Here is a 25334-nt window from a genome sequence, read left to right on the forward strand (position 1 = left end):
CACTACATTCGCTACCATAGGTAACATTAACCATACTTTTTTACTTATAATAAACAAAAATTTGTAATAATAGCCAACTTGCACCAAAACCACTTACAATAATAAAATAAAAAATTACTTACTTCACATAATTCCCCTGTATAGCCAGGATTGCATGTACAATGGAATGAATTATCCAAATCTACACAAGTTGCAGTTCCAACCGGATGACAAGGATTGCTGACACATTCATCTACTTCAGCTTCACATTGCAAGCCCATGTAACCAGGTCTACAATGGCACACAAAGCCATCTATAAGATCTACACAGGTTCCACCATTTCTGCACGGCATAGATTCACATGCATCAATTGGATGTTGGCATCGAGAACCAGTAAATCCAGCATCACATTGACAATGATATCCATCAACCTGGTCTATACATTGAGCATCATTCATACATGGATTGCTGAGACATTCATCTATATTAATATCACAGTTTTGTCCTGTCCAACCAGAATGACAAATACACTCTTGATAAAACAAACGATCAACACAGATTCCATTTACACAAGGATTATTAACGCAGAGGTCATATTTTAAATGACATCTTTTACCACCAAATCCCACTGGACAGTCACATTGGAAATCATTCAATAAGTCAGTACATTTTGCTTGCAAAAGACAGGGTTGCTCAGCACAGTCATCTAAATAAAAACATATATTCTTAAAACTTTAACCTGTATTAAAATATTTAAAATGTTATAATTTAACTTACCAATATCCGTTTCACAATTTCTTCCTGTCCATCCCGGATTGCATTTACATTTATATCGACCTTGTTGAAGTGGTATACAAATACCATCATTATTACAAGGATTATCACCTACTATACAAGGATTCACTGTGATATTGCAACCAATTCCTTCATAACCAGATCGACATAAACAATTTACATTTCCTATTCCTGGTGCATTTTGACACATAGCTCTCTCTGGGCATGTATTGTTAAAACATTCATTTTGTTCTTCCTGACATTGTAATCCACTGAAACCTTAAAATAGGAACAAAAATTAAATTTTCTCATATTAAATATTTTTTAATCATTATTGTTTAGACAATAATTAACTTAGTGGTTTTCAACTAGACTGCTACAAAGTATACTTTAGGAATGTTGTGAAATAGTGCTGAGCAGCACCATAACACCTCCAGGGCCATCAAGAGGGAGGCTGGGAATTTTTCCACAGGCCTGGAAAAAACTTAAGGATTCACAGTAAACATAATGTTAGAGGTAGGAACTGCTAACAAAACACAAAATCTTTAAGACTACTTTTTATTAATAAAGAAACATTCAACATATTTCATTTGTCCAAAGAAAAAATGACAAAAGGGTCTACTAAAGGACAAAACAGGACTGCTGTACCTTTGACCTCTTTTCCAAAGTACAAAAAGTACCCTACATTTATAAAGAAACAGCGGTGCCACAAGAAAAAAATTACCAGATTGGAGATACTACTATTAGAAAAAAGTTGAAAAACACTAGATTAACTATTTGAAATATTTATAGTAAATTACATGGAAAGTGATTGTTTTACCTGGTGGACAACGGCATATATATCCTTGTGGTCGATCAACGCATGTGCCGCCATTGTGACAAGGTCGACTTGCACATTCATCCATATCCACTTCACAGAATTGTCCAGTGAAACCAGCAGGACAATAACAGTTTGTTTGATGGTTCTGTACAAGACATAATCCACCATTCTGACATCCATGATTTACACACTGAACTGAAAATATTCATTAAAAAAATTTTTTTATTCTCATAAGCTTATTGAAACATTAATATTTTAATACTTATGAATTTATAAACATCATATATATATATATATAAACAATTCATTATTGTACCTGGTGTGCAAGCATCTTTGCTAAGTGCTCCTGGTCTAAGTGTTCTTTCATTTTGTTCACACTGTTTACATGATGTCTGTCCTTCTTCAGTTTGATAGAAATTTGTAGGACAAGGAATACAAGGATCTAATCCAGTTTCCGAATATGTACCCGGTGGACAACGAGCTGTAGAAATAGTCAAAGAACAAACTTTGAAAAATTTGTAAATTTATTTTTAGAATAATTATCAATATTAAAATTTCACAACAATGTCAAATGTATTCTAGAACATGAGCACTAAGATTAGCCTTACTTTACCACTAGATATATTACACCACCACAAGACCTGTGGTGGTGTAATAAGTCTAGTGGTAAAGTAAGGCCAATCTTAGTGCTCAAAAGTCCTTAAGAAGACTAGACAAGAAGCGTATCATAGTATTCTAGAACATGTTTCAATTTTTTTATAATACAGTACATAATTGTAAAATAATTTAAAATATGATAAAAGTTTTAGTTTACAATATAATAATTTTATCAAACAATATGTTCATTTAGACTTTTACTATAGAGAACTTGCATGAATGTCATTTCATGTGACCAAATCATCATCACTTTTCCTCCTGTGCCATATTTGTACTGTGCTGTTTGTGGAGGTGTATATAGTTTGGTTTATGTCTAAACATTTATCACGTGTAGAAGATGGAAGAAAATGCATTTTACTTTTTCAATTCATTCATAACAGAGGGAAAGTATGGGAACATTTTTACATTTTGTACTTAGGATCTTGAAATGTCCAGAAATGCAAACAAATTTGGAAGTTTTTTTCTGTATGTATGGATGTGTCTGGGGTGGCATGATTTTGTTTATAAGGTTTCTGACAGGGTGCCAAAATGTCAAGAGGATTGAGCAGTCGCGAAGGGTCATATGTGGGTGATCGGCACTGAGACAGACTCTACGGTTACAAGAAACCATTTATTTGACAGAAGCTTACAAGATTTCTGTGGTCTTGAAAGTTCTACGTCGGCAGTGACCTCTGGGTCTTCTTCTCCTTTACAAGATAGTCCCATTTTGAAGGAGTGTCCCTGGTTTGCAAATGACCAGTTCCCCCGACATTGAGACGACTCCGGGATGATGTGGTCGACTTCCGTTGATGGAAAGATGTCTATCCGAGGTCGGGAGATGGAGATGAAGATGGACACAAGACACACACAACAATAGATCCATTACTTGGAACTTTTGAAAGAAGAAGCTGTCACATCCTTGAATTTTAAGATTTCATCCGATTTCCTTTGATTCCACTTTCTGATTGGTTTCACCTCATCACCTGGTGACAATTCAAAACCTTTCTGGGGCACGGGAGAGTCAAAATTGAAATTTAATTCAATTCCCATCTGGAGATAGTCAATCTTCGTTTTCCCATTGTTCTATTGTTTAAAAGTTTGCATCATTTTCATTAAGAAAAACTATTTCTAACTTCTATTTTTGCCTCTAAAAAGATAATTTTATCCTTCAAAACAAATGATTTTAACGCGAATTTCAGTGAGGTTCAGACCTGTCCAGAGCCTCACATGTTCACCCAATTTGAAAGTTAATAATCCCCTTGACTTTTGTCAAAAATTTCTGAAATTTTGCAGGGAGGTTTGTACATTATATCTCAAGTATGATCAAACTTAATGATGATTTTATTTGTTATTAGCATTTAAAATTTTTTTTATAAAGCTCATCCTTACTTTCAAAATTAAGCCTTTTGCCATTTTATAATAATTAAAAATACAAAAAGTTTTTTAAAATAAAATATCATAACAGACAGTGCCATATGCAGTTTAAAATGTTGCTGGGAAAGTTAAGTAATGCATTACTTAATTTTTTACTAGGTTATTTGACACATCTTACTAGTCAAGACATGGACTGGTACAGAAGTAAAATTGTAATGTGCAGTGGAATTGATCCTTATGAAGATGATGAATTCATTCTTAGAGGATCATAGATCATGGCTAAAGATAGAATATGGTGACACCTTGTCTTAATAACCCAATTTTTAACTCTTCACCACACAAAAGCATACAAATCACTTAAAGCTCAATTTTGTAGAAAGTGGCTGGGTTGATCCAAAGATTTCGGTAGAGTTAGAAACATATCTTTTCTAGCAAGAGAAATTTAAGTACATTAAAACAAACTATAACACTTGGTCGCCATATCATTGTCCTGACTAAAAATGTACATTTTATGATAGTTTTATTGAACATTGAACAGCATCACTTCTAAGTGCTGTGTGGTAATTTTTTCTTTGTAATTGTCGAATTTGTTTTATTTTGTTTTAAAATTTATTTACACTGTATCTCTTCATTAGGTGAACCACTCAAAATCTACAGTTTTCCCCACTTAAAGTTTGGTTACTCTGTCATGTATTGGGTGACATTATAATGGAACAGAAACATCACAAATATGGCACCAGACAAAACACACATGTACAACACATATACCCGGAACTTCAATACATCACATACAAAATTTATCAGTAATTTAATTAAACATAAAAATAAAAATTTGTAAAATTGTAATGATGTCGTGTTTACAGTCCTATGCTTTATATACACATATATTATTTTATTCTTTGTTAACCTAAAATAATATTTAAAAAGTGAAAAAACTGAAAAATTATAATTGAAATTCTATTTAATAGCTATACCAATTTATTATGTTAATTAATAAAAATGTTTATAATTTCTATTAACAAACAATAATTAATAAAGATCATAAAAATTTCATTAATTTATTTCATTATTATTTAGAATAAAAATTTTAATACACTCACATTTACAATCAGTGTTTGAAGTTGCTCTAGGTGCATAAGTATATGTATTTGCAGGGCATCGCTGACATTCTTTGAATCCATCTAATGGTGGTATACCAGAAAATGTATCATTTGGACATTGTAAACATGGAACTAAACCAGTTAATGAATAGCTGCCATAACCACATACAGCTGAAATAAAATACATTTCACAACATTATAAATTACAATAAAGTTATAACTAAAATTATATTTAATATCTAACTATATAGACATGGAGAACTAAAGATTATAGTAATTTATTCAATTAACTTACACGCCTCAAAAGTAAAATTGCAACACCACAAAGGAATGCATGTAGCCACATGCACATTGCAGAACTGGTAGATGTTACAGAGATACACAAATGATTAAAAGAACAAAGATATGCAACAGACACCTGCTTATTCAGTAATGAATATGGCCCCCAAAGACAGCTGTACTGCAAGGCAATGAGGTAATTAATGGTTGCCTGAGGTATCTCTTGCCAAGCTATGGTGCACATGTCTTTTATGGTAAGTGATAGTGGTCCTGGTGCATCTCACATGGATGAGGTTTCACAGATGTTCAATGGGAGAGAGATCTAGTGAAGCTGCTGGCCAAGAAAGGATGTGAACTCCGTTCAGGCTGGTGAGAGTTCACCATGTGATATGCAGTCAGTCATTGTCTTGCTGGAACACCATGTTGGGTATGGCCTGCACCAGTGGCCAAACCACAGGTCCCACAATTTGTGTGACATACTGGTCTGCTGTCAGAGTACTGAAAATGTCCACCAAGGCTGTTCACTGATTGAACATGATGCCTCCTGAAACCATGCTGTCTGGTGTGGGGCCAGATGCTTGGTGTAAAGAGTTGGCACATAGTGTTCCCTGAGATACCACCACACCCATCTATGGTTATTATTCCTCTGCAGACAGAAGCAGGATTCATCCATAAACAATACCCAATGTCATTCAGTGGTCCGGTTGCGATGGTATCACCACCACACCAGATGTGCAGCCATATGTCAAGTGGTTAATGGCACCCTCACTACTGGTTGCCATGTGTTCAGCCCAACTTGCAACCTGTTGTGAATGGTTTAGACAGGCACAGATGCACCCGTTGATGATGACAGGCAGCTTTGGATGTCATGTGCCATGGCAAATAGGTCCCAATGGACTGTTCAGCAAATCTGCCAGGCTGTGCTCTGTCATGCACCAGTGCATCCACTCCCTCTTCAGAGTGTTCACAGATGTTCCTGTATCCATTGTCACACATTGCTGGATGATGCTCATGTTGTGCCCAACATGAATGGCAACTACACACATCGACAAACTGAGGTCGTACAGCTCCAGGATACAATCTTATTCTCCAGCCATGAACTCTGGTATTCAGCTCACTGTCATCTCCAAGGCATTTTCTACACTTCTTAGAAAGTTTGGTTACCATGACACATAGCATTTATAACTGTCACTAATAGCATTTATGGCCCATGTGGCTGCTGGTCTTTCTAGCATGAAACTGAGTACTACAAGTCCTGATGTGTATGCAAAGTTAAACATTTGCATATCTCTGTCATCTCTATTGGTCCTGCAATTTGTATGTGCCTATGTGCATTCCTCTGTGATGTTGCGATTTCACTTTTGAGGAATGTATATAAATTGTTTTAGATATGACAATAATAATACATACGAATACAATCTGTTAAACTTTTGCTTCCTTCATATCTAGTATATGTGGCATCTGGACATCGTTTGCAGCTACTTTGATGAGTTAAATCTTGATAAAATCCCCTAGGACAGAATTTGCAACCAGTTGATTTAGATGCAAAAGTTCCTGCAGGACAATCCACTGCAACATTTGTTACATATTAATCATAAAATATTTGTAAAAATATTTGTAAAAAACTGTATTTATATATTTTATGTATGTAAGAGTACTTACAGCATTGAGGCACTTGACCATTGCCAACATTGTTTAGTACTTCTCCAGCTTCACAAGTAAAGCCTCTTTCTACAGATGAACGAATAGCTTGTAAACCTGGACATCTTCCTCCTACGTTTTGTGCAGTAATATTAAGCAAAGGTTCAATCACAGCTGATGTACTTGGAACACTGAGATCAAATACTAAACCCAATGTTGAACCACACAAATCATATAATAATGGTTGACGAACAACTGGATCAATACGTAAAGTATATCCCAAAATAAGCTTCAATAAAAAAACAACAAATTTTTACATTAATACAATAATCTAACAATAATATTATCATATGTAATGGAATAATTATACTTTTATAATAAAACTATAATTAATTAAATTTTAAAGTTACCTGGTTTTCTGAAATGGTATGTATTGTTGTATTGTGAAAAGTTATTCCAATTTTTACATTGATTGCTGAACATCGTTCAGATAATAGTTGACTTAAAGATGAATAAAAAGTGCTAACATAACTTGTGTATTGATTAAGACAACTAGTTGGTAATGCTCCCCCAGCACGGTATTCTGTCATTGCTATTACATCATATGCTGCTTGTTTAGTATCTAAATATAAAAAATTCAGTTAAAAATAGCTATAGAAAAATTTCTAAATATTAAATGTTATAGTTCTTACCTTCTGAAACACAGTCTGGTATAATATTATTTGGAAACCACATCTGGCCATTTGTACATTCATAAGTTTTGGCTTGCTGTCCATCTGTGAATTTAAAACCCGTTTTACAAGTTGCTAGACATCTGAAACCATCATTCGCATCATTTGGCAAACACTTGACTATTCCATTTGCAGGAGCTGCTAATGACCATGCTACACATGGTGCTGCTTGAACTGATACTTGAAAATGACAAGTTGCCTGATTACCAAACTTATCAGCTGCAACAATAGTAACATTACGAAAGCTTCCCACTGGTATAATGGCTGTTTGAGGTGATATATCTATAGTTACATCACCAGATTTGTCCACAGCATGTACTAGTTTTAATGTATTATTAAAATTCACATGATAGCTTTCCTGCTCTTCATCTAATTGGATGACAAATGATTCAGGACAACTTAAAGAAGGAGGAGTGTCATCTATAAAATATTAAATTAAATACTTAGAATGTAAATATGGATAAATTTTAAAAAATTTACCTGGAATTAAATTTTAAAAATTTTTACCTGGAACTGTGATATTTACAGTACAAATAGCAACATTTCCATCAAAATCATAAGCAATATATTGTACAACTGTGTCTTCCACAACATATGCAGGAGGTTTGAAACCAACTGGCTTTACTTCAAGTCGTGCGATTCTTCCTGAATTATCAACAGCTACTGGTACAGAATAATTGACTTGTTGTAAACTATTTGAAGATTTTTCTACTGAAATTGGTTCTTTAGGGCAGTTAATAAACTGTGGAGGTTCTTTGTCTGTAAATTTTAAATAATTTTTATAAATACACAAGCCAACTTGAAATAATTTAAAACATATGCCTATAAATGATTATCTAATAACATTAATTACCTATACAGAATGGATACCCTTTATCATAACCTAAAAGTATCTCATCTTCAACAACTTCACATCCCATTAATTCAAACTTCAAACAAGGATTCTTCTTGTATGAAACAATTCCCAAAATTACATAGCGAACTTTAACACTTTGAGGTAGCTCTATGACTGTTAACTCTCCATAATTTCCCGGTTCACGACTTGTTAAATTGAAATTCTGTAAAAGAAGTTTTTTGTTTTTATTTTGTAATTGGCTGGATAAAAATATGAAATTTAAATTTATTCAATTACTGGAAAGTATACGACAAAGTTTTCAGCTTCTCTCATCTTATAAAAAAATCGCAGTTCAGTTGGTCTTCCAACAACATCATTTGTAATAACGCCTTTAACCAAAATAGCTGTTAACAAATATATTCTTCCAAGATCAACAGTTATGTAAGTGAATGGTTCTTGCTGGCCACACCAACCAGTTGCACTATTAAGACGAATGTTCTATAAAAACAATTATTATTAGTTATAAGTTTTAAATAATAAAATTATATATAAGTATATCTAAAATAAAATATAATGAAGCTGTCTAAAATATTCTTACCCAAGCTTCATAATTACTCCTTTGAGATGATGCATTTATAGCACTATCGGGTATAATACCAGACGTTATTCCTATCGGTTTTACCGTTTTGCATTGAGCCTCTAAAATACATAAATTTATAATCGATGTAAATATATTTTATAAATTATAAATATATTTTAAAATATATAAGGCTTTTACTTTTATTGCATGTTATTGGTTTGTCAGTATAGGGTGAATATCCAGGTCTTGTACAACTAAAAGATATTTCAGCACCATGCTCATAAGTTGTAGCAATTTGCTGACCATCTGGTGGTCTTCCAGGATCTTCACATACAGGACCTATTATTCAAACATATATTGTGTTAATTGTTTAAAAATGTATCTATAATTATTGAAATAATCAAATTAAGTACCTTCACAATGCAAGTCTCCAAAATCCCACGTCCCATCTTCCGTGCATCTTACAATACTATCTTTCATTCTACTTTTTCCAGCTAATGTGAAAGTATCTTCACAACTGAAAAAGAAGCTAGTATGGTATCTTGTATCAACATAGAAACCATAATTTGCCCCAGTAGTTTCTGGAGGAATTCCACAGTTAATTCCTAAAACAATATTTATTTATTTATTTATTCTTGTTGTAACTAGAAAATTATCCACAACTAATTACTATGAATAGCTAAACTTACGAGGACATGTTGGAGGTGCTCCAGATAACCAATAATCAGGATGATTTTCACCTGGATCATAAACACATTGTCTGAAATGAGCAGTGGATGTTAGTGGAAGTGGTTTACCTATTTCATCACATGAAATTGTAACATTTTCATGAAATGGGACAAATTTTTCATCTTCTGAGAAATGAGTTCTCAAACCCTGAGATGGATCATTGGGAAATACAGCACATTGTGCATCTGAAACAAAATTTAATTTTAATTTATAATTAGAATTTATACATACTACATTATACAATCTACTCTATATACATAAAATACTGAGAATAAAATTGTCACAACCAGTGGCATAGCATAGTGGGGGGCAGGGGCGGCCCGCTCCGGGCGGCATTTTTTCACAATAAATAATATCTTGTAAAAATTTGAACCATTTCATTTCATATTTTTATCGCACCTACGATTCAGACCGATTGAAATGAGCACAGAATTTTTAATTACTTATTCTGTGACAAAACTGGGGAATCCCCTTTCTTTAAATGAATGTATAATAATGACATCTTGCTCATTGTAGTGACTGACAACACCGTCTGTACTGACTTGTAGAGATTCCCTGTATTCTATTTAAGAGGGAGGCAAATTTTCCTCTGCCCTGGGCAGCTGACACCCACACTATGCCACTGGTCACAACACATTTTTATGTCAGAGAAAAAATAGAAACAGTGACAATAGGAATCAATGGATTGTCATACAATTTTTGTTACAAAGTCTATTTTTGAAATATGGGCAAAGCCTGTGGGATGAATGAGAAATGCAAACAAAGGGTTAGACCACTTATGGCAGTCAGGGAGACAAAAATAGAAATGGCAACACCGGAAATCAACAAATCATTACAGGAATTTTGTGGGTGAGTCCCCTAGTTAATATGTAAAATTATTATTATTATTATATAAAAATATTGCAAATGTTCACAGACACACATTACCACTAAGTCATAAAACATATATAATATTTAAGTAAGATGAAACCTTTCAATCTCTATACCACTATTCTGTAATGTTCCAATGTTAAAAATTCTCTTATACTTTGGATATACAGTATTTTCGTTTTTAACAAGTTTAATAAGCATTGGAGAGATGCAAACAAGCATTAAACTAATAGAATATTTTAGATTTTCAAGATCAAGTTTAGCATTATAAAAAATTCATGACACTGATAAACAAAAAATTAAAAATATAGATCTACAGTAATAACAAAATTTTATCTTTTGCAAAAGAAAGTCCAATTTTCACCATAATTAAATTAAAACGATGAAAGTTGTCCAAATATTAGCATAATTTGACTTATATTTTTGAATTCTTGATATTTACTTCCATTTATCGTATTCAAATTCTAAAATCAAATAAAAACACGCACGTTGTCGAGATTCTGGAAGTGCGACCGTAGGGACTACCTAAGTAAACTTCTACCAATTTATGTTATAAGAAATCGAAAATATATTGGCTTTATTATATTCTAATAAGAATATAATAAAGTCTATTCCAAGAATTGAAATTTCCATTCTAAAGGAAGGATTTTACATTACAAAAATGAAAATATTCATTGATAATCAAAAAATGTTTACAATTGTGTTCTCGAAAGTCTTCTGAAAATTGACAAATGCTTTCAAGAATGCTTCTGAACAGAATAAAAAGATCATGTAGAAACAATAAATGTATTTTTAATCTTAAAGCATTTTACTCACAACTCATATATAAGAAAAATAACATTTAAATCTTACATTCACAAGTAGGCATAGTTCCATTCCATACTCCATTGCTCGTACAAAGAAGAGTCGAAGTCCCAATCATGTGATATCCGAAATCACATTGAAAATGAACAATATCACCAAAATGATACATTGATTTTGTTGATAATAGAATACCATTTACTGGATTTTTCAATTTTGGACACATTTTAGCTGATAAAAATAATAGCAGCATTTAATTAATAATATTTATTTCCAATATGTTTATTATGAAAATACGATGCAATAAATTTTTCCATAAAAATTACTTACGAACACAAGTTTTATTCATCTGATATACATCCCCATTTTTATTACCATTTTCACTTTGTGGAATGTAGAAACCACTCGTTCCATTATTTGTATATAATTCATAGCCAACATTGCATAAACAATTATAACTACCAGGATTATTAATACATCTCTGATCACATCCTCCATTCTTATCTAAGCATTCATTTATGTCTAAAATATCATAATAAATTAAATAAAAATTTATTGTCTTCAATTATCGTTAACTATAAACCGATCATATTCTAAATAAAAAATAAATTTACCTAGACAATCTTGTCTTGTGCAACCCATCAGCTCAAAACGCATGCATGGCGCTCTTACGTATTCCATTATAATCAATCTTAAATAACGTGCTTCTAAAGGTATTGGCAAATTTACTAACGATAAACCCGTTCCGCCGTTATGAGCAAGACGGAATTCGATTGGCTAAATAACGGAAAGAGAAAAAATAAATTTCAATTATATATATTTTATTCTTTGTACAAATTTTAAAATTTTTATATATTATACTATACCCTTCTTGAAGGTTCACTATAATCTCTAAAAACATCTGTTAAATCATCTGTGTATTGCAATCTAACACTGAGAGGAAATGCTTGTGAACCATCAGTTCTACTAACTGACTGTACTCTGAAACCTCTGATTACAACTGGAGCTCTCAAATCTACTTGAATCCAATTTTCTCCTGCTCTAGGAATATTTCCGCACCAACCACTGCTACTATCTAATCGGACATCCTACATATAAAAGAATCATTAATATTTTCTATTTAAACAGAAAAAAATACCTCTAATTTATAAATAGCTATTTACATTTTTATTATATCCTGCTTCTGTTCCCGACGCTCTTATACTAGTATCCGGTATGTTGCCAGTATTAAGACCCAAGTCACCGACCGGACGACAATCTAAAATTCGTATTTAATTATTTAACTGGTATAATGTATACATTTCAGTCAACTTTTATAATATTTTAAATCAAATAGGTGTGTTCACAGGATTTTTAAAAGGGTAGGGTTTTTAAAATAACACTAATTTTAACATAATTTATTTATTTTTATAATATAGTTTTACAGACATATTTTTGTATTAATTTTTAATTTAATTTTTTTTAATTTTTTGCAAATAGGGCGATGGTGTAGCAAGATCAACTATAGTAAGGGTGGCTTTAGCAAATTGTGGAATTGCCTTACAAAGAGTCTGGGAATTACTGAATACTCCATAGAAAGAGGGTTGAGGTCCACCCCAAAAAATTTTTGAAATATAATATATATTATATAACATTATTAAATAATGTACTGTACATATAAAACATTACAAAAATATTCAAAATTATATATTTACCTAAAAAATATAAATAATCAAACAGAATATTTTTTTTATTTAGAATAATGGACAGGAGTAGCTGAGCCACCTTTGGGCCTCATATAGCTATGAGCCTGAATGGGGGTTAAACCTCTAACTCTTAATGTGTGTAGTCTCGAAACCAAAACATTTTAAATTTTAATCTATTGAAATTTACCTAAATTCGGTTCAAATCCAGATTTGCATTTACAAAAGAATCCACCTGCTGTATTAGTACAAACAGTAGAAGCAGTATCACACGAAGAAGCTGCACATTCATCAATATCTGTAAAATATTTTAAAATTTATGAATTATTCTGTTTCATATGTTTTTCATTAATGATCAAATTTTTATTCAGTTTCATATATATATGATTTATTACCTTTACAAACAGGAAGATTTATAAATGTCTGATTTGGACCACAACTAATTATTGGACTTCCTTCTAAATTAAATCCTCGATTGCACTGGACCTTAGCTTCGTCTTGATAGAAATATACATTGTGTGTTCCAATTACAAATCCATTTTCAATTTGTGGTAAAATTGGACATTGCACACCTAAAAAATTAATTAATAAATATATATTCAGTAATTATATAATAATGATAGTCTATTTGATTCACTAAACATTTCCCATTTTGAAACTCCCATAACAGGTTAAAAAATTTACTTACGTTCACATTTAGGTGGCAGTGCAGACCATTGTCCATTACTTGTACAGACAATAACAGGAATTCCAATTCTATAGTAACCCTGTTCGCATTCGAAACGAATAACCGTACCGTAGCTTCTTCCACCTCCATTTAAAAGTATTGGTGACGCGTGTGGTGTTTCTGGTAACGGAGGGCAGGAAGAAGCCAGACAAACCGGTAACTTTTCCCATTTTCCATCTTCCGTGCAACGTATGGTTTCCGTAGGTAATCCACTCGGAAAAGCAAATCCGGCATAACATTGATAAGTTGCCTGGCCTCTAAAAGTAACATTAGTAGCCACAACTGCAAAACCATTATCAATCTGAGGTACCGGTCCACAATAACGTTCTGCAAAAAGTAACAAAATATAAATTATTTGATTTCTTTTAATATTTATTCTGTATTTCATATGATAAATTATTTTACCTTGACATCTAGGTATATGATTTACACTCCATTTTCCACCTTGTCTGCATTCGGCATCAATTTTTATTTCTCCGTTGCTAAATTCTTGACCTTTGGGACAAGTATAACTAACTAATGCACCAAAAGTGGTATCGCGACTAGATCCTTGAGCACCAATTCCGACCGAGAGATGGGGACAATCTACAAATATTTTTGTTTTAACAAAACTAGTGAAATTCTTCAATTTACTTTCACATTTTTAAACATATTAAAACTAATATAAAACCCTATATTTTTTTATTGTATTTAAATATTTGAAGAAAAATTTTATTAATTTTAAAATAGAAAATAAAGCAGCAATCAATTTTAAGTGGCAATTAATTAAATCATTTTAGTTAAATTAATATAATAAATGCAATATTCTTGTAAAAATTCAATTAAATTTTTTGTTAGAATATATTGCAATAATATATTTTAATTTATCATTTTTCCTGTTTTTATTTATCAATATTTTTTTAAATTGATGAGAAATCATTAAAGTTCAAAGAGACTGCCAGACTGAATCTCAGAATAATGTAGATAATGTTGAAAAAATCTAATCTAACAATCTAATTTCTGCCCATGAATTGACTACAATAAAATCTAAAAGTTATTGTATATGTCTTATTTAATATTTTTTGCGCTTTATACAAGTATTTAATATACAACTAATTATCAAAATCTATATAGTCATTATAACAATTAACTTTCTGGAAAAAAAAACAAGCAAATAATCATTTATTTCATAAATAAAACATCATTTTTTCTAATTGTTTTCTTTATTTTTTTTAAAAAAGTAAAACAATTGAATAAAAGAAATACTTTTTAATTAGATTATTTGAATATTTGCATTGGAAATAACTTTAAATAATGATTTATATAATTAATACAAAGCAATACGCTACTTATTTTAAATTTTACCATTAAAGATTTTATGGTCATTAAAAAAAAAAAAAAACTGGATTTATATATTGCATATATTAACCTCATATAAAATCTTTCTTTTCCAATAAATAAATAAAAAAAATTAGTAATTAATATTACTAACCAGCACTAAAGCTTGCTTTCCATCCATAACCGGTACCCAACGGATTACTGTAAAACTGAACGTACAACTCTCCGCTTCCTGATGTCATTGTAATTGTCGGTTTTAAAGAACCACTAAAACCATCTCCGGGATGCAAACGAACTCCGTTATTACTCGAACCATCGTATATCTAGATTTAAATAATAATAATAATAATAATCCGTTACTAAAAATCCACGTGTGTAATAGATAAGGAAGATTGTTAAAGTCCCATACCTGTACGAAGTCATCATCCGCGACTTTAAAATCATCAAATTTAAGTGATAAAGGACCCGGTGTCGGTAACCTTATACTATAAGTACATATTTGATTTGTGGGATAATTGACGACTCCGTAAGCTGGAGACGTTATATTCCCCGCCGATGCTATCAATTCTACTTCGCAACCTGAAACAATGTAAATTATATTTTCATATATTTATCAATTCATAGCCTTTTTTTTCTTCTTATTTATATGATACTTTTGAATATAGAATTGAATTGAGTTTTTAACATAAAAAATTATTTCGAGTTAAAGGGAAACGTGGCATTTATGCTTCAAAAATTGATTAGATTGCAATTATCTGATTCACTACAATTATGTATAGGTTTTGCGATCATTTTAGAGTTAGAAAAAATCGTGATTTTTAACATTACGATCGTGAAATATAGTTAATTTGACGTGTGTTACGCTTGAGAAGGAGAGAAAAATAGTAACGAGACGGTGGAGGAAAACATTCTTAAAATATCTTTTCAGTGTGGAGTAAACATACCTGCACGAAACCGGATGTTATATCCCTTACGGCTGTCACCAAAACTAGCGTGAAAGTACAGGTAAATCCGGTTCCGGGTAGAAAGAAGGAAGCGAGGATTGTCCTCCGACCCTCCAGTCAACGTAGCAAGTAACGGATCGGATGGTGATGCTCCGTCTCTAACGAGAAGATAATCCTTCTCCGCTTCTAAATCCATTTCTACTATCTTTTTTTTTATCGATGAAAAAAATTAGATATCACGTTGTTATTATCTCTTTTTTAAATATCTTTCTAGTTTATATTTACCTCTAATGTTATAATCTTTCCCTGAGGAGCGGTTATCACATATAGACATTCTAATCCTCCGGGATAAGGATTAGGATACATAGGTGATGTTAAAACTTGAGCAGAAGGTTGGGCGAAAAGTTCACCGCCACACCTTATCGGTTCTGTTAAAAAAAAGTTGTTGTTTACTTTCAACTAAGGCCAAGATGATGACGAAAATGTTTTTTTTTGTTCCCGCTAGATTTACCTGTTTTCCAACTTGCTCTGAAACCTTTCTTTTCGATAGAAGCGTCCGACCTGAACTTGATTATCATCAGATTGGACGAAGTGGCGAAAGTTTTAGTGGATAGATCTTTAATACCCGATAATGTCATTAAAGATACACTGGATTCTTCTGTTCTGCCACCAGCTAGAATTTGTACCGTGTCGAAGTTTGTCTCCGTTTCGAATTCCGAAAACTGAAAATAACCATTTTCTTTTAAATCCTTCTTAACTAATAATTTTCCTTATTTTAAAATCTTACCTGTAAAACAATTCCCGAACCAATAGGTCCTTCTAGAGTCCATTTACAATTAGAATTCGGTTTATATTTATTTGGATAATTTGGAGATTGAACCGAATCTCCAGAACTTTGTAAGTAAAAATGGCATGATTCTAAAAGATATAAATAATTATAAAATTGGATCATTTTAAAAATTAACTCTCTCTCAAATTTAAATTACTCGAAAATATACCCGGACAATCTACTTCATCCGATAGATCTCCACAATCGTCTTGAGCATCACACATCCAAGCACTATTAATGCATCGTCCATTACTACAATGAAACGATCCTGGAATGTAAACAAAATATCACATTTTTAAAATATAAATTCAGTTCATTCGATTTATTTAATCTAATTTAACAATCGCAAACTGTATTCTATTATTAGAAGTAGGTTATAAAAAGTTCCGCGATAAGTATATAAATAGATACAAACGTTATGAAATCTATTGTACTCGTAGATACAGTATAATGAGATGGGCATTACAGAAGTTGCAGCAAGCATCGGACATATATTTTAATTTATTAAATACCTTTAGGACAAGCATTGACTTGGCACATAAATGGTAAAAGTGACTCGCAGGGTGCCAATTTCCACACTTGAATACCTTCCGACAGAACAACTTTAACGCATTTGCCATCTTTAGGTTCGGGTTGATCTTTATCCCAAAAGCCGACATATTTTGATATAAAACTACCACTGGCAGATTCTAAAGTGTTCGTCGATAAGCTATCCACGGACGTTAAACCTATAAAAATAACAATTTAAACACATTCTTTGCATACCAGAGATTTTTAAAATCAAATTCTTGTCTGGATAAATCTATTTAAAACGTACCAATCCAGTAAGATAATTGCCCTGCTTCCCTGAGACTAGCTTTAGCTATATCATTTGTAAAATTGTTTTGGTTGTAATCTTCTATTAAAACTAATTCACTGCCGTACCTACAAAAATATTTTGTAAAATTAATATTGTTAATTATGCTGTAGAATTCGATAGCTTTGTTTAAAGTCAATCTTGTTAGAAGGAAGAATCAAATACAATAAGAAGAACTAACAAGCCGGCGAGCTTATCTTTAGATAAAAGAAAAACCAATCCGTCTAACAATAAACCGTTTCCTTGATTTTCTTCGTTATTATAAGCGAAATTAGTAACATAATGGTTGCCCTTCGGAGTTATCAAGGTTATACACTCCTTTGTACTAGTAGCGAATGGTTGTGTTTTATAATACATAATTACAAATAAACCTGTAATATTTTACGGATTACGACTTTATACATTTCTACTCAAGAAATCGTATTTATTTATTCATTTATTTTTTATCGAATTTTCGAAGGGCAACTCTGCACTAGTTTCAGACTTTCGTTCAAGGTAAACAATAAAAACTTGTTTTAAAAAATTCCTCTTAAGGATAACGTTACGGTAATTTTACTCGGATAATCACCTGAAACGAAATTATTTTTTTAAATTGAGTAATTTATATTTTAAAGAAATATTTTATCTCTATTGTAGAAGTCCTACTGAAATAGAGGAAATTTCCTAATTCCGAATTCTTCCTATTATATCGAACAACTGATAATCCCTGGCAAATGTAGTATACAAATATACGGGGTTTATTACGCCGTACAACCAACAAATTTCAAAATTTTCTGGTAAATTTTATTTCGAACTCCTCCCATTTAAGTTACTATATGGAAAGTATCCGTTTGAGGAAAGGTTGAAGACACTAGCGAGGTTGAAGCCGAAGTTTTAAACGCGAAAACGTGTACGTCGGACGTTCGGCGCCGCTTTTCTGTAAGCCTAGAAGGTTGACAATGGCGTTTGGAACGTCAATGGAATCATGCTCGACATTCCAAACGCCATTGTCAACCTTCTAGGCTTACAGGAAAGTGATGCTGAACGTCCGACGTACACGTTTTCGCGTTTAAAACTTCTGCCTCAACCTCACTAATATCTCCGATTATGAGCATTACTATCTTCAACAATTACGGATGGTTCCAGATATAGGGCGACTTTCTAGATCCTGCGATCAACTGCCGAATGGCCGAGTGGTTACCGTTCTTGAAGACCTGAGATCCAATCCGGACGATTAAAAAACCCATGTTGGATCCGTCTCTCGTCACCTGGTCACCCATTGTGGCCTGGACGAACCCATGGGTTTGCTAAAAAAAAAAAAGACCCTGTTGTGCCCACAAAGTCTAAGAGTTTTGCTAAAAAATCCTGAAAATTGGGCTAATTTTGAAGAAAATTTGAGGTAGTTTTTATGTCAATGAAGCAACTTTTTTTTACGTATTGAAAACATTTATTTCCGATTTTTTTTTTATCTCCAATCTGTAGATTTATGACATTTAATCATAATACGAGTCAATAGTAAATTCCATAGTTAAAATTCCCCTTATTTAACATTCTTACTAACTTTTTTTCATTACAAATAAGGACTGGGCAGCTTCCTGGTTATACCAGTGGTAGTAACTGATCATTTGTTGTTAGTCTCCATATACAAAATTCTACTTATATCTTCTTACTTTTGCATTTAGTATTTAAGGCAGATACACAGCATACAAGATGTGAAATTCTATATTTCAAACTCTGTTAAGAAACTTTAGCACTTTATAAAAGTCCCTGACATAAAAATTCGAATCGCGACGAGAAAATTGGGTTCAAATTTTAATATATTTAATGAATTCTCATTGATAAAACAGATAATTCAAAGATAGACTATCAGTTATTTTTTTCTTCTTCTTCTTCTTCTTCTTTCTTTCTTTCTTTATAGATTCACGAGAGGGAGGAATGCGAGTTATGAAGGTGTAATGCTTCCTGTTAGAAGAATAATTGAAAATTCTTTTTATTAAAATATAAATTTACGGCTTAAATTTCTTATATAAAACCTTTTTAAAATTATCTAGGAAAGTCGTAAAACGGATATGATATCAGTAAAAAGAATCGTGACCCGGTAGTATGTAGGTGTGAGGTGACTGATTTACTCCACTACTTCATCCTCCTACGAATTTTGATGACATCATAAAGGAATATTTATACGTAAAACGTGTATTTGATATCTCGTTTTCTCTACGTTAAAAGAAAAAAAAAATTGATTAATTAAATTTTATAGAATTTAAAAAATAGTTTTAATAATTTATCCAACCCAGAAGCCTTATTATTATTATTTTTTTTAATACAGTATTAGAAGCGCTGTCGTCAACTAGTCACAGTATATTACGTATGATTTAACTATTTAATCGTTTCAAACTAATTCTTTTAATTTTTAAAATTATAGTAATTATTATCAATTTATATCTCATCAGATATGGTTTACTTATCTTAAGATTTATTAAATTAATCTATTTTTATTTAAATTTAGTATAAAAAAAAATATCTTCGACGACGTATTGTAGACTTATAAAAGAGTCTATAAAGAGATATGATTATAAAAATAGAATAGAAAGATGTTATCTGCAGGAAGTTCATGGTAGGTACTGTACAAGATAATAGATGTGCATTGTGTCGCGCTACATTAACTCCTTTCGAATATGAAGAATTTTGTTTCTTTTTTCTTAAATATGTGTAAAATTTAAAATTTTTTATTAAATTATTAGCAAAGAATATTAAAATAATATTACGTCGGGAGATTTTATAAGATTTTTATTGTTTACTGACACGGCGCCAATACATAGGACACAAAATGGAGTCTCCACAAAATGGCAGACTAAAAAAGAGAAGAAAAGGAAATACATTTATTTTCAAAATTTAGTCGTAGGGGTGCTATCTTATCCATTAGGCACCTACGAAAGGTTAAGTAGGAGGTGTGGGCAAAGAGCATACCTTAAATTCAATGCAAATGGGAATTTTCTTTCTTAACGCGGTTGTCCCGATAGACGTTACTTTATTGAGGAAAATAATATTTTAATTGACTTTTGTAGAAGGTGGCTAGTTTAAGGCGTCACCCCTATTGTTTCGCACTTCATTATATGGAGCAAGAACTTAAGACAGTAGAAGTACTTTAAAAAGATGAACTGGGTGAAAATATACCGCGACACACCCTTCACGATTATGATACTCTCATTCTTTCGTGTCTTAGTTGATATTTTATTTTCAATCCTATGAATCGGTTCATCGAATATTTTTTTAACACTTAAAATCAACCTTATTAAGCATTTCTTAAAATATCCTTAATTCCTTTCAAAAATTTAAAAAAAATAACTTGATAGATATTAACAATGCGCTTAAAATAGGGCTAAACAAAATACCCACATGTTAATCTATTAAAAGAAAGTTTACGACGAGAAAATAGAGTAAAATCGTCACTCCAACTCATTTTTTTATTTTTATTTTTTTAAACGTTTCGAGCGCAACCAAATGTGAAATAATTCATTAACAAAAATAACTCATCAGTAAAAATACACACTATTAAATACACAAATAGAGTAAATTGCTGTATTGTTCGATAAGCAACACTGCCGATAAATTCCTGATGGAAGAAAATTCTGTAGGTTCACAGGAGGATGGACAATAAAAAAAGATATATATGTATATATATATTTGAATAATGTAAACATATAATTCAACATTTTTGCTTAAGGTTATTAACATTCGAGGTAATTAATACTAAAAAAGTAGTCGGAATTTGCTTGGAGCGATGTATGATACTCTTCCTAATTCCGGTGAGAGGAATATTATAACCTTTCTACAGTATCTTCACTATCTAGGTTGGATTCATTTTTGGATAATTTAACAATTGCTTTTGAACTATATTGTGAGTTAAAGTCACGAATAATTTTCTAGTTAAACCAGTAAACGCCTATCTTCAACCTCACCTGTTTTTCGTATGAATACAGTAAACACGTCGAATAAAACTAGCTTTGTAATTGAAGGTTATACAAAATATTTTCCTTAAAAGTGATTATTATTGTAGCCATTTTTAATGGAAAGAAAATTAACTTACTAATAATAAACAGGATATTGAAAAAATAAGAAAAAATAGGAGGTTTACATTCGCGTTAATTTAAATTAAATTAGTTAATTATATATATATATATATATATATATATATATATATATATCTAAATTAGTCATAACTATGTAGTTCAATAAATTTTTTCCCCCTTACTATAATCAATTTGTGATTTTTCAAAAGATTCGCAATGAAAACCACATAAATCACTTAAGAGTACCAACTGCAATTATATTAAGCAATGAGCCACAATAATGGAGATGAGGATCATTAGGTCATAAGTGGAATGCTCGTGACCTAATGAACATTGTTTCCTATTGAAAATTTTCGACACAGCGAATTATAAAAGCTTACCTGCGGCAGATTTCGGCGGCTCTCTTCCACGAATGACGAAGATTAAAATATCTGTAGCACCGAATTCCATTCCTGGACCAATCTGTAATTAAAATTATTCATTTTTAAGAAAACGTTATGAATGTACGAAAATTATTATTTATTTTTTTTTAAATCTTTTTAAATTTTTTAAAGGAAGTTATATAAATTACTATTATAATATTACAAATAGCAGTCCCTGACCTATTAATATTAATATTTTATTATAGGTCTATACTAATAAAAAATTATAGTTATTTATATATAGTGTAGGCCTATATATATATATATATCCTTATTATAGGAAACTTTTTTTTCTCTTTAAACAAAGTGGAGTAAACGATTATTGCTTTCTTATATCTGATCGAGTGTTACAAAGGAGTTTTGTCGTTCATACTCTAATTCCTCTTAAAGCCGTAAAGAACAAAAATGTTTCGTATTGTCATTCGTATTCAAGAAAATAAAATAAAATTTAAAAAATGGAAAGATAATTGGGTTTAGAAACAATAGATTCATGAACAAGTATCTAGAATTGGAAACTAAACCTAAGGTTTGAAAAGTGTTGTAATTGTTCTCGTAATTGTATGGTTTAAATAGACCCTACCTTATAATTATTTTGGTTTAATTTTTCAGGCTAATATGTACCCTGTAGTACACCGCTATAACAATACTATTGTTAGTTTACAAATTAAATTTCTATCATTTCGCCGAATAGATTACAATTTATTCTATTCTAAATAATATAAACGTACGGTAATTTATTTCGAAGGCGATAAATTTTGACACTTAACGGTTTTATTTTTTATTTCAAATTACAAATTAATTCCCCGATAAGTCGATAAGAGGATAAACGTGTGTGTATTTTTTTACATTTAATTGAATAATTGTTCCGGTAATGAAGAAGTTGAAAGATTTTCCAATTAGAATAATTATAATATACGTTCGTGATAGATAATAGAAAGTAAAAAAACCGAACAAGTAGAACAAAAAGGAAGTTGAAATGTAAAACTTGGACGGAATAAAGGAAACAAAACAAAAACAAAAGCGGAAAAAAAGATTAATAAGAAAGTGTTAGAAGAATTAAAAAAAAGAGAGAGACTGTTAAAAGTTACGTACGGTAAAGAATACAGAGAAAAAGTTGCTTACTTCTCAAGCATAACAAAAGCAATTATGAAGAAGAAATAAATGTTTTTCCTCGCATGTCTGATTGAATATTGGTCAAGTTTTTATAATGGGAAGAAGTGAAAATGAGTAACGAGGAAGAAACAGAATCAGAAAAGACGTTTCGTCGCTTAATTTTTGTTTTTTTTTTTATTTAAAAATTGAAAGTTTTATAAATATTTATATTTATATTTAGTATTGTTATAGCGGTGTACTACAGGGTACATATTAGCCTGAAAAATTAAACCAAAATAATTATAAGGTAGGACCTATTTAAACCATACAATTACGAGAACAATTACAACACTTTTCAAACCTTAGGTTTAGTTTTAAAAAAAATATCCCATTTACATACTTAATAAAGATCATTTCCAATGTCTAAATAACTTTTCTGAGGAGTCTATAGTGTTGACTCTATTGAGAAATACTGGATTAAATTACATCAATTAAATTCTACAATGCAGTTTAATTGATAATATTCTATAATATATAACGAAATTGTTATATATTAATTAAACTTTACAAGATTAGAATAATCAATGTCGTGACAGAAAGTATGATATTAACTTAAACTGTTAATTTAATATGGAAAGATTAAAACGAGTTTGAATTGTTTAAAACACTAATCATTTTTTTTTTCAACGTGATCCATCTAAATTAATTATTTTGGTAGGTAACGTTAGGTTCGATTCGTTAAACTGAAACCGTAGTAGACCCCTGTATAGTTTTCAATGCTATTAACACACCTAGGTCATTCACCCGTGACAAAATAACGTTACTTGGTGACTTTTCCTGGTTCGTGAGACGAGTTCGACCCTGTCTCGACAGGTCATATTAAGAATTTCTCATACAATTAACAACTGTAAAGATTTTTACTTTAATTAACTCTTTCGGTTTAAAAATAAATTAAGAAGCAAATTTAAGAACTTAAGAATAACAATTTATATTGTTTTTATATTAAATAATAATAATAATAAAATTTTAATGGAATAAAAAACTCACCTTCTGGACATCTGAGAAGATCATTATCCTGTTTAAAAAGTACATTTTTTTATTAATAAAATAAATTGTTTATTAAGTTTATAATAATAATTATTATATTTTATTAATGTTTAAATGTAAATTTTATATCTTAAAAATACATTTTTTTTTAAATTGCGATTTTGGGGGGGGGACTTTGAATTAAACTTTGTACATTGGAATGCATTCATACAAGGCCAAGTTTCTAGTTTGACCTACGTTATGGCGAAACTGCTAGCAAGTTTGGTATGAACTGAATGAGAAATTTCTATTTAAAAAATAACAAAAATCTTGGTGTAGATGTAGCTTAACAGTTATCAATCGTATTCTCGCAAGGTGTTCTAAGCTTTAACAATAGACAATGAAGAGTAAACTAACACTAGTATAGTCTATTATTATAACCTACTTATAACGAAAGTAGTAATAAATACCGAAAGTTAGAAACTTAATTAAAATTAAAGTAATTAAATGAATTGTATCTTTAAAAAAAAAAATCACAGATTTAAATAAAGAAACTGGCTGTGTGTTTTCGTACGTTATTCTATAGAAGAATGTAAATTAGCTCACCTGAGTATTGGCTAGACTTGTGGCTAGAAACAAAACACCAAAAATCACAAAATTAATCCGGAGATGTTTCATTATCCTTAGAAATTTATGTGCACATTACATATCCATGCACATCATTGGCATCAAGTAAATCGACATTCGACCATGTATGGCTGGTGATTGTCTCTGCAAGACTCTAGCCAAGCAACTGCCTGAAAGAAACTGGTTTTACAAGTCTTCTTTTACCTGTAGGCTACACCTGTCCAGTTAGCTGAGTTCTGATTTTTTCGGATGAATTGCAATTGTTGTGGATTAAATCCTCTATTATTATTTTATAAAAACGAATAATAAAAAAATTCGGAAGTTCATTTTCGAATATTTTTATAAATTATATATATATATACATATATATATATTTTATTTACTCATAGCCATAAACTAACTAACATTTATGTATCATTTTGTAGTACATAAAACGGTGTTTAGTTGTAAAACGCTTAAAAATTGGGGGGAAAAGACCAAATTTAGTAATTTTTAAAGACATTATTAAGGTTTAAAACCAGTCAAACTACATTTTTTTAAAAATATATTTCTCCGAATTACGAATTTTATTAAGTCATAAGTACATGATATGAAAGAATAATTTCCGAAATAAA

General features: G+C 31.0%; 1 protein-coding gene across 1 annotated transcript in view; it reads right to left on the bottom strand.

The window, feature by feature from the left end:
- LOC136972148 (uncharacterized) overlaps nucleotides 1-24900 on the bottom strand; it is a 42380-nt gene extending 17480 nt beyond the window's left edge. The window contains exons 1-37 of the mRNA XM_067266702.1: nucleotides 24700-24900; nucleotides 24115-24142; nucleotides 21934-22015; nucleotides 17466-17572; nucleotides 17161-17376; nucleotides 16818-16916; nucleotides 16607-16737; nucleotides 16331-16541; nucleotides 16105-16247; nucleotides 15820-16024; nucleotides 15285-15454; nucleotides 15030-15198; nucleotides 13964-14143; nucleotides 13520-13885; nucleotides 13227-13403; nucleotides 13022-13129; nucleotides 12313-12407; nucleotides 12016-12237; nucleotides 11764-11926; nucleotides 11480-11671; nucleotides 11201-11380; nucleotides 9439-9663; nucleotides 9163-9354; nucleotides 8948-9088; nucleotides 8768-8868; nucleotides 8467-8667; nucleotides 8188-8392; nucleotides 7842-8093; nucleotides 7296-7754; nucleotides 7014-7225; nucleotides 6625-6892; nucleotides 6373-6531; nucleotides 4684-4854; nucleotides 1890-2054; nucleotides 1574-1768; nucleotides 757-1032; nucleotides 123-685 (exon numbers count right to left, since the gene is read on the bottom strand). Coding sequence (XP_067122803.1) covers nucleotides 123-685; nucleotides 757-1032; nucleotides 1574-1768; nucleotides 1890-2054; nucleotides 4684-4854; nucleotides 6373-6531; nucleotides 6625-6892; nucleotides 7014-7225; nucleotides 7296-7754; nucleotides 7842-8093; nucleotides 8188-8392; nucleotides 8467-8667; nucleotides 8768-8868; nucleotides 8948-9088; nucleotides 9163-9354; nucleotides 9439-9663; nucleotides 11201-11380; nucleotides 11480-11671; nucleotides 11764-11926; nucleotides 12016-12237; nucleotides 12313-12407; nucleotides 13022-13129; nucleotides 13227-13403; nucleotides 13520-13885; nucleotides 13964-14143; nucleotides 15030-15198; nucleotides 15285-15454; nucleotides 15820-16024; nucleotides 16105-16247; nucleotides 16331-16541; nucleotides 16607-16737; nucleotides 16818-16916; nucleotides 17161-17376; nucleotides 17466-17572; nucleotides 21934-22015; nucleotides 24115-24142; nucleotides 24700-24771 — 7101 coding nt within the window. The 5' untranslated portion in view covers nucleotides 24772-24900. The remainder of the gene's footprint in view (nucleotides 1-122; nucleotides 686-756; nucleotides 1033-1573; nucleotides 1769-1889; nucleotides 2055-4683; nucleotides 4855-6372; nucleotides 6532-6624; nucleotides 6893-7013; nucleotides 7226-7295; nucleotides 7755-7841; nucleotides 8094-8187; nucleotides 8393-8466; nucleotides 8668-8767; nucleotides 8869-8947; nucleotides 9089-9162; nucleotides 9355-9438; nucleotides 9664-11200; nucleotides 11381-11479; nucleotides 11672-11763; nucleotides 11927-12015; nucleotides 12238-12312; nucleotides 12408-13021; nucleotides 13130-13226; nucleotides 13404-13519; nucleotides 13886-13963; nucleotides 14144-15029; nucleotides 15199-15284; nucleotides 15455-15819; nucleotides 16025-16104; nucleotides 16248-16330; nucleotides 16542-16606; nucleotides 16738-16817; nucleotides 16917-17160; nucleotides 17377-17465; nucleotides 17573-21933; nucleotides 22016-24114; nucleotides 24143-24699) is intronic.
- Between the last annotated feature and the right edge of the window lie 434 nt (nucleotides 24901-25334).

The sequence above is a fragment of the Centruroides vittatus genome, unplaced genomic scaffold (genome assembly GCF_030686945.1).
Source record: "Centruroides vittatus isolate TY-2023 unplaced genomic scaffold, ASM3068694v2 contig_2818, whole genome shotgun sequence".
NCBI lineage: Eukaryota > Metazoa > Arthropoda > Arachnida > Scorpiones > Buthidae > Centruroides > Centruroides vittatus.